The sequence below is a fragment of the Salvelinus sp. IW2-2015 genome, unplaced genomic scaffold (assembly GCF_002910315.2).
Source record: "Salvelinus sp. IW2-2015 unplaced genomic scaffold, ASM291031v2 Un_scaffold1899, whole genome shotgun sequence".
NCBI classification, from domain to species: domain Eukaryota; kingdom Metazoa; phylum Chordata; class Actinopteri; order Salmoniformes; family Salmonidae; genus Salvelinus; species Salvelinus sp. IW2-2015.
In genome coordinates, this window is record NW_019943260.1 from 85,006 (window position 1) to 95,115 (window position 10,110).

The 10,110-nt window shown below is 42.4% G+C and overlaps 1 protein-coding gene across 2 annotated transcripts; it reads left to right on the forward strand.

The window, feature by feature from the left end:
- The first annotated feature begins 939 nt into the window (after window positions 1-939).
- LOC112072350 (claudin domain-containing protein 1) lies at window positions 940-8,786 on the forward strand. Of its 2 annotated transcripts, none has more exons than XM_024139747.2 (5): window positions 940-1,148; window positions 1,693-2,272; window positions 2,796-2,903; window positions 6,155-6,292; window positions 6,464-8,786. In XM_024139747.2, exons 2-5 carry the CDS (start codon window positions 1,987-1,989, stop codon window positions 6,679-6,681), a joined length of 750 nt encoding a protein of 249 aa, XP_023995515.1. In that variant the 5' UTR covers window positions 940-1,148; window positions 1,693-1,986; the 3' UTR covers window positions 6,682-8,786. The 2 variants fall into 2 exon arrangements, with proteins under 2 accessions (XP_023995515.1, XP_023995516.1); XM_024139748.2 differs by lacking the exon at window positions 940-1,148 and adding an exon at window positions 1,400-1,552.
- Window positions 8,787-10,110: the final 1,324 nt, after the last annotated feature.

Here is a 10,110-nt window from a genome sequence, read left to right on the forward strand (position 1 = left end):
TTTTGCTTTTGATACATAAGAACATTTTATCATTCAATTTACTTTTGATACTTAAGTATATTTGAAACCGAAAACTTTTTGACTTTAACTCAAGTAGTATTTTACAGGGTGACTTTCACTTTTACTTGAGACATTTTCTATTAAGGTATCTTTACTTTTACTCAAGTATGACAATTGAGTACTTTTTCCACCACTGGTGACTGGAACAGCCTTGTTTTCTTTGTGACACTAATCCAGCTGAAATATCCGCAGGTGGGTCTGGTTTGGTGGGCTTTGGACATACTGTACAGTACCAGTCAAAAGTTTGAACAAACCTACTCATTCAAGGATTTTTCATTATTTTTACAATTGTAAAAATTGCAGAATAATAGTGAAGACATCAAAACAATGAAGTATATAAACGATATAACCGCCATCGATAAAAMACAGTATACGTCTGATATACCACGGCTGTCAGCCAATCAGCATTCAGGACTCGAACCACCCAGTTTATAATAATAATTATATAGTAAATATAAGTAGACATGCAATCATAATTGACTGTAGTTCATGTAAAGCACACACAAGTTACCGGTGGCTGAAAACACGATCGTCGCGGGATGAACGAGTGAGAAATTGCAGGGCAAGGGCGGTCCATTAAAAAATCATTCCTTCTTCCCTCTCCCTGCAAGTGTAAACTCGTCAGACGTCACGATAAGTCATCAGAAGTGTCCACTTAATTTGAGGGCTGAGGGTATGTCTTTTAAGTATTTGGAATGTAACCAGTATATAGAACAGCGAATGTGTAGGCATTCATAGAATCACGTTACTGTATAGAACGGCGAACGTGTGGCCAAAAACTACAAAGCCCACATGGTAGTGGTACACAAGACGCTGTCTGATGATGCTGCTTTGACAAAAGAACCCACACCCCTCAATAGTTACCACAGCCACAAAGTCATAAACCCCTCTATATCTACAATATTCATAAAGTCAGATTTTAAACCTAACCTTAACCACACTGCCAATCGTATACCTAACCTTAAATTAAGACCAAAAAAGCACATTTTTGTTTTCATGAATTGTTTTGCATAATTTAGACCAATTTTGACTTTGTGGTTGTGGTAACTAGTGAAAGCCTAAATCATCCGGAAAAGGAACGCTATTGAGTGAGTTGAATAGCTATTTATTATTTGCTTTCAACGTTAGTATCGTTTAAATTCATCTGATAGCCATTACATTGGTCAATTATTTAAATGCATGTTGGTTTTGTTCATTCACAACAAATATATATTTTTTCAAGAAACATGCCACTGTCGTGGCGGTTTTGCACCAGTTAACGTTAGCTAGCTAGGGTTATTAGCCTTTGATGGCAGTCGGTAGATAAAAGGCAATATGTGAAATTCTTGCCACTTTGATACTTTCCTCATAGCAGGGAAATAGCGTTCTGTTTAGTAAGCTAGGCAGATAAATGTCATTACTTAATCATTACAGTATTACCATATGCTTATTTGCATTCGCCTTAGCAAGATACTGACAGCTATCTAACTCCGTTTAATTTGTGCTTATACCGGTAACTTTGCTGCTTGTTAGTTAACTAACGTTACAGGATCTTGCTATCGGAGCCAAAATGTGCCAGTCTAAGATCTGAATTAAAATTTAGTTGAATGACAGTTTGCAATACATTTTCTTCTGATTTGTTCCCCTTCAAAGCAGTGAAGCTGGCCTACTTGGTGATGGTGGGGTTGTGAGAACCTGGACTACAAGGAAGGCACAGAAGACGACAGGCTGGGAAGTACTGAAACAACCATCATGCTCAGGAACTACACTGTCAATGTTAAGGACATTACTGCAAGGCTGCCAAGTGCTCACTGACTAGCTGACCTCTTATAGGGCCCTTTCCCCTACTTTTTGACTTCATAGGAGGGCACGAGTAGACACACTAACAAATGCAGTAAGAGGGAAATCATTTTCACCCACAAACGGACACACTCTTGAATTGAAACCATGGTGGATAACCGCTACGCTACGGCCCTGGTCATTGGCTCAGTTCTGAGTCTGCTGGCCACTGTCTATCTCTCCATTGCTGTGGGAACACAGCACTGGTACCAGTACCGAAGTCCGCCCGGCAACCATGAGGCCAGCAACGCTTCGGAGCTCCGCGAGGATTTCATCAACGGGGAGTTTGATGAAAAGACCTACAGCGACACGCTGTTCCGCCTCAACGGCACTCTGGGGCTGTGGTGGAGGTGTGTGCAGGCGCCAGGCCAGTCACACTGGTTCAAAGAGCCTGGTAAGAACCTACACACACACTAGAGTGGAGGAGCGGGGTCACTGACTAAGTCGCATTGGTTAAAAGCGTCAGCTAAATGGCATTTATTATATTACTATATATTATTGTGATTATATATAAATATATCATATTTATTACAGCGTTCATTGCAGGTGTTGGTACAGAAAGGGTGTGCTGGATCCACAGGTGGACCAGTTACACGTAGCTGTGCCGGTGTTAAACACCATGCTAATATTGTATTATAATATAAAGGCCTCCATTTTTCTGATACCCACACAGGAGCAACACTGGGTTTGATATTAGTATAAATATTTGGTGCTTACTTCCAATGAGTCTGGGGTTCAATATGATCGCAGGTTGTCGACAATGCAGCTTTTTTAAAGGCAATTTCTGTTTGAGCGGACATCTGCAGCGTTTAACCGTGAATGCAAACGTGTGAACATTGCCTTTAAAAGCTGCAGTGTCGACAACCCACATCAGATTGAATCCCGGTCTAACTCTGTCTCTTCTCTTGTATTTTCAGATCCTAAACTGGTAACACAGTGTGTGAGCTTCACTCTGCCTCAGCAGTTTGTACCCAAGTACAAAGAACCAGGGAATCACAACACTGGGGAGGACCTGCTTCGGACATGTGAGTCTTGCCTTGCAGCCACACACACATACATACATACATACATACATACATACATACATACATACATACATACATACATACATACATACAGTGCCTTTGGAAAGTATTCAGACCCCTTAACTTTTTCCAAATGTTGTTACGTTACAGCCTTATTCTAAAATGGATTAAATAAATAAAAATCCTCAGTGATCTATACACAATACCCCATAAGGACACAGCGAAAACAGGTATTTCGAATTTTTGGGTAAAAAATGAAATAGTATATTTACATAAGTATTCAGACCCTTTGCTACGAGACTRGAAATTGAGCTCAGTTGCATGCTGTTTCCATTGATCGTCCACCTGTGGGAAATTAAATTGATTGGACATGATTTGGAAAGGCACACACCTGTCTTTATAAGGTCCCACATCTGACAGTGCATGTCAGAGCAAAAACCAAGCCATGAGGTCAAAGGAATTGTCCATAGAGCTCCGAGACAGGATTGTGTCAAGGCACAGATCAGGGAAAGTGTACCAAAACAATTTCTGCAGCATTGAAGGTCCCCAAGAACACAGTGGCCTTTCTTAAATGTAAGAAGTTTGGAACCACCAAGACTCTTCCTAGAGCTGGCCGCCCAGTCAAACTGAGCAATTGGGGGAGAAGGGCCTTGGTCAGGGAGGTAACCAAGAACCTTGTGGTTACTCTGACAGAGCTCTAGAGTTTCTCTGTGGAGAGGAACTCGGTAGAGATACTCTTAATGATCGGCTATGAAAAGCCAACTGACATTTACTCCTGAGGTGCTGACTTGCTGCACCCTCGACAACTACTGGGTTATTATTATTTGACCATGCTGGTCATTTATGAACATTTGAACATCTTGGCCATGTTCTGTTATCTCCACCCGGCACAGCCAGAAGAGGACTGGCCACCCCTCATAGCCTGGTTCCTCTCTAGGTTTCTTCCTAGGTTTTGGCCTTTCTAGGGAGTTTTTCCTAGCCACCGTGCTTCTACACCTGCATTGCTTGCTGTTTGGGGTTTTAGGCTGGGTTCCTGTACAGCACTTTGCGATATCAGCTGATGTAAGAAGGGCTATATAAATTAATTTGATTTGATGGGAGAACCTTCCAGAAGGACAACCATCTCTGCAGCACTCCACCAATCAGGCATTTATGGTAGAGTGGCCAGACGGAAGCCACTCTTCAGTAAAAGACACATGACGGCCCACTTGGAGTTAGCCTAAAGGCACCTAAAGACTCAGACCATGAAAAACAAGATTCTCTGGTGTGATGAAACCAAGATTGAACTCTTTGGCTTGAATACCAAGCGTCATGTCTGGAGGAAACCTGGCACCATCCCTACGGTGAAGCATGGTGGTGTCGGCATCATGCTGTGGGGGTGTTTTTCAGCGGCAGAGACTGGGAGACTAGTCAGGATCGAGGGAAAGATGAACAGAGAAAAGTACAGAAAGATGCTTGATGAAAACCTGCTCCAGAGCGCTCAGGGCCTCCGACTGGGGCGAAGGTTCACCTTCCAACAGGACAACGACCCTAAGCACACAGCCAAGACAACGCAGGAGTGGCTTCGGAACAAGTCTCTGAATTTCCTTGAGTGGCCAAGCCAGAGCCTGGACTTGGGTCTGATCGAACATCTCTGGAGAGACCTGCAGCAACGCTCCCCATCCAACCTTGACAGCTTGAGAGGATCCGCAGAGGAGAGCGGGAGAAACTCCCCAAATACAGGTGTGCCAAGCTTGTAGCYTCAGACCAAAGAAGACTCAAAGCTGTAATTGCTGTCAAAGGTGCTTCAACAAGTACTGAGTAAAGGGTCTGAATACTTATTTAAATGTGATATTTCTGTTTTTTTATTTTTCATTGATTAGCCAAAATTAGAATAAGGCTGTAACCTAACAAAGTGGAAAAAGCCAAGAGGTCTCTCTGCCAAGAGGTTTTCCTAAGGCACTGTGCACTGTACATACACATAATGTATAAACATACTGTATTTCAAACAAGGTTCACTAGTTTTATTTAGTTTAAGTTTTATAAAACATGTATTTTTCGTTTTTATATTATTTAGAATGTTTTAATTTTAGGGACAGAAAGTAGACTATGCGTGGGAGGCTAGGAGACTTGTGTTGCATCGTTTTTGTGTATTTTGAGATGTCACGTCTTGATACTGTGGGGTAGAAATGCATCAGGTGATGGGTCAGGTCATAGGTTAGGTTTTAAAGGTAGGCTCAGCCAGTGAGATGATGTAGATGCACAAAGTAAACAGTAGTAGTGGGTCAATTTCCTCAACAACCAGCAGCATTAAAGAGCGAGGCGAAACTTCTCAGCTGTTTTAGTCCCGTAGCTAACACGTTGTAGAAGCGTGAAGCGCACRCGTATACATGCACAGCAACTTTGTGTTAGAGCAAAGTCTTGCATCACGCTCCTCTCATTGGATGTGATCGAGTAGTAAGSCTAACGAAGCCGACTGTTCGATGAGTGAAGTCTGGGGAGGTGCATCTGTGACATTAGTGGTTTTCAAACAGCAAGGCTCAGATCAACATGATGGCAGTGTCAACATAGCTGCGATTGTTTATCATTTTTTTTCTTTATAAATGTTGAAATGAGCTTTTCTAAACCCCCATATCACACACTCACCAGCAGAAAACACAGGCCTAACGTGTACAATTAATTTGTTAGAGAGGTCTCAAAGATCACTTTGATTTGTATCCCCTGTTCTGCAGTTGCACCTCTGACTTCACTCCTCGACTTTCGTCTAGTCGGTTGCTTGAACCTTACCACTCAAACCCAATCTGTGACCCACCAGATTCAGAAGCTTGAAAACCCTGTTCGATTTTTTCCCAATTTTAGAGAGAGAAAAACAAACTGATCTTTTTTTCTTCTTTTTGGAGTCGTATAATTTAAGTTTTTCAAACAGGTTTGTTAATTATTTTATTTCAGTTTCCGGATTAGTTTTAGTTTGTTTTCATTTACTATAATAACCTTGGTTCAAACTGTGTTTCATAGAAATGAGAGTTGGAAATTTGGTGGTTTCCACTGTTGATTGTTATTGTTACTGACATTCATGTGACCTTATCTCTTTCCCTTTCTCTCTCATCCAAACACACACAGAGACACAGCCACGCATTCGTAATAAACATTGGTTTGGCATTACAAAGCTCTTTCTTTAGATATTGTGTATTTGTCTACAAAACTATAAAAATAACTATTTGTACTGCACTTTTCTGACATTTCTAAATTGGTTTCTCTTGGTGTCTGAGCAGACCTGTGGAGGTGCCAGTTCCTGCTGCCTCTGGTTTCCCTAGCTTTGGTGTTCCTCAGCGGGCTCGTCGGTGTGTGTGCCTGCCTCTGCCGCAGCATCACCCCCACCCTGGGTGTAGGAGTGCTCCACCTGCTGGCAGGTTTGAGAACTACATGGATAATCACAATGCCTCTCAACTCCCTTAATCCCACCACACACAAACATTACACCCAACAACACATGTAAAAAGTACTAATGAAAGCTAAGGGATTCATGAAAGTCAAATGTACAATTGCATGAAGTTACATTCATTGTTGTCCTTCCCATCCAGCTCTGTGTTCCCTGGGCACAGTGTGCTGCTTCTTGGCTGGCATGGACCTGCTCCACAGGGAGGTGCTTCCCGACGGTGTGGACGGCTCCCTGGGCTGGTCCCTCTACCTGGCCCTCATCTCCTCACCGCTGCAGATGATGGCGGCCGCCCTCTTCCTGTGGGCCGCCCGGAGCCACCGCCAGAACTACACCCGCATGACTGCCTACCGGGTGGCCTAAAAAGACTGGGGTTTATTTTATGTGTCAGGATTGCGTTCAGTAAGAGCATAACGTTTTGAAATGGAAAATGTGAAGTTGTAGTGTTTCCAGTCACATGCAGACTCCAATTTGTAGAAGGCGAGATTGTTTCTATGAAATGGTTACGTTTCTAAACATTTTACAAACTGCATGTTTTACTGAATGTGACCCTAAACTAATCCTAAATTGCAGTCTACACAACAATGATTTATACTCCTGAGGGGTATCCTACGAAGCAGATTTGAGTAGTTAGCAAAGTAACTTTGGTCAAGTCCGAGTTCAATTCGGGATACCAGTCATACGAAAGTGGCTCACCTTTTAGCCAAATAGGTACATTTCTATGGCAACGAACCCTTCAGAACTAACCTGCTCCGGGGCAGACTAACTCCACTTACCCTGAATAAAATGACTGAGCCTTGGGTTGAGGACCAATGAAATCAGATTCCCTTCTATCAACGATTGCGTAGTCATCCCTTTCATTTGAGGAAGACGAATGATTCAATCATTTAATGAAATGTTTTGTCCGAATAAATTTCAAACTTCACGCAATGTAACACTTTTGTATAAAACGTCATACATATTTTGGGGGTGATTGGAGTGGGAAGAAAGTGCTTGTGCGTTGACGAGCACACCAAAGACGGAATTTCACGAGAAGTAATAAAACAAAGATGGCTGGTTAATATTGGAAAACCCTGAGTAGTTTTAGCTTGCTTCGTTGGATACCCCTCTGCTCTTGGAAGACCTTTGTATGTTCGCGTCTGTCTTAGCCCAGCACCTAAGCTGTTAAAGGTCCAGATCTGGGTCACGTTCAGGGGGGTGCAAAGTACTGAAACATTGCGAATAGAAATGTGATAATTAGAGCTGACATTTCTTACTCGTCATGTCAGAGTATCTGAAGGCTCCACAACCGTTGTGCCCTACTGAACACAACTCGAGTGATTTTGTGCGGAGCTGGGACGTGGCATGAAGAGCACCGGGTGGCCCAATGATTCACTCTGTAACAGCTACGCATTTACGGTGTTGTCATGGCAACCCTCCTTGTTACTATGCCTTGAATGACAGATTTTAGGGTGACTAAATCTTCACAAAACCTTAACTACACCCCACAGGGTGGCCTAAACAATCACTCCACCTTAAGCACAACTGTTTGACAGCTGACACTAGCCTATAAAACCTCAAACGAGACATCACCTGTATAAACATATCCTAAGAGATTCAGAGACAAGTGGTCAATTTGATTTGATGGTTAATTTGTCCCCAGCAGCACGTACTGTATGTGCATCAGGTAWAACAAAACCTGTGGTTGATTATGAGAAGGTGAGGTGCGTTATGTTTTTCTTGAAACCTTTTGTTTGTAGGTGCATCTTTAGCGATGCTTTTTTTTAAATTCAAGTAAACAACAGTTGGAGTCATAGTTTGCCTTTGCTTCTGTTGCCATCTCTACCATTTATGAATGAAAGCTTTTTGCATGACTGCATGGATAGATCATCCTAGCCTTTTTTTGTGGGTTTTCCTAAACTAAATATTATTGTGGTTTTGTATTATGTTATCTATAGCGCGTTGTACTGACATGACCCCATTTGCCTACATTTCATTTTTTAAATTTTATTTCAGCAGATGAGAATTTTCTGCTTAATTTTGTCTTATGTTGATTGAATGTCACCTATTGGAATGTAACCACTTCTTTGCCATTGTCGTCCGTATTTGTTAACTTAAACTTTTTGAATGTAAAGACATTTTGTCCTGTTGTTTTGACGCCACTATAGCTAACCTGTGTTTTGATTTTCCTCTTGATGTTTATTATATTTTTTCGGTTATGTTGAAGTAAGTGTAGTTACAATACTTAGGTTTTCTGAAGCCTACAGTGTTTTGAAGCCAGCTTGAAACTACCAATGACAAGACAACTGGCACTAACTCCAAGTACGCTTGGTAAATGAGCACTCAACAGATATGGTTTACCGGGACACATTTTATGAAGGGTGTTTAAATGTGTTGAAACACATTGTGTTTTTATATGTCACTATACCTAAAGCACACTGCTTATTTTTTTCCCCATAAGAATAAAGTAAACCTATGCAGACCTCCGGTCTAGTTGTCTGAGTGTTAATATCGTATGTGCGTGAGTGTGTTTTAAATAATTAAATGGTGTGTAACATGAGGAAAGACCACACCTTAAACAATGTACATCTTCAAATCTAACAAAATCATGGGCATTCATTTGGAGTTGGTCCCCCCTTTGCTGCTATAACAGCCTCCACTCTTCTGGCAAGGCTTTCCACTAGATGTTGGAACATTGCTACGGGCACTTGCTTCCATTCAGCCACAACTGCATTAGTGAGGTCGGTCACTGATATTGGGCAATTAGGCCTGGCTTGCAGTCAGCATTCTAATTCATTCCAAATGTGTTTGATGGAGTTGAGGGTAGGGCTCTGCAAGCCAGTCAAGTTCTTCCGCACCGATTACGACAAACGATTTCTGTATGGACCTCACTTTGTGCTGAAACAGGAAAGGGCCTTCCCCAAACGTATACCACAAAGTTGGAAGCACAGAATATCATTGTATGCTGTGGCATTAAGATTTCCCTTCACTGGAACTAAGGGGCCTAGCACAAACCATTATTCCTCCTCTACCAAACTTTACAGTTCGCACTATGCATTGGGGTAGGTACCGTTCTCCTGGCATCCGCCAAACCCAGATTCGTCCGTCGGACTGCCAGATGGTGAAGCGTGATTCATCACTCCAGAGAATGCGTTTCCACTGCTCCAGAGTCCAATGGCGGTGAGCTTTACAGCACTCCAGCCAACGCTTGGCGTTGCACATGGTGATCTTAGGCTTGTGTGCGGCTGCTCGGCCATTGAAGCTGCCTACGAACAGTTATTGTGCTGAAGTTGCTTCCAGAGGCAGTTTGGAACTCAGTAGTGAGTGTTGCAACCGAGGACAGACGATTTCTACTCGCTACGAGCTTCAGCATTCGCAATCCCGTTCTGTGAGCTTGTGTGGCTTACTACTTTGTGGATGAGCCATTGCTCCGAGACGTTTCCACTTCACAATGACAGCACTTACAGTTGACAGGGGCAGGGCAGAAATTTTACACACTGGCTTGTTGGAAAGGTGTCATCCTATGACGGTGCCACGTTGAAAGTCACTGAGCTCTTCAGTAAGGCCGATCTACTGCCAATGTTTGTCTATGGACATTGCTAGCTGTGTGCTTGATTTGATATACCTGTCAGCAACGGTTGTGGCTGGAATAGCCAAATCCACTATTTTGAAGGAGTGTCCACATACTTTGTATATATAGTGTACCTTGTAACCTTTTCCTGCATTAAACTATGTCAAAGGTGGCATCTGTACCTAGCACAATCTTAAATGGAGCAATGAAATGCAACATTACATCACTATGAAGACAACTAA

What these genes read in the sequence shown, in the direction of transcription:
- LOC112072350 (XM_024139747.2), top strand. Translation starts at nt 1,987, where the DNA reads ATGGTGGATAACCGCTACGCTACGGCCCTGGTCATTGGCTCAGTTCTG. An exon ending in ACACTGGTTCAAAGAGCCTG is followed by an intron (nt 2,273 to 2,795) that starts GTAAGAACCTAC and finishes TTGTATTTTCAG; the next exon opens with ATCCTAAACTGGTAACACAG. An exon ending in AGTGCTCCACCTGCTGGCAG is followed by an intron (nt 6,293 to 6,463) that starts GTTTGAGAACTA and finishes CTTCCCATCCAG; the next exon opens with CTCTGTGTTCCCTGGGCACA.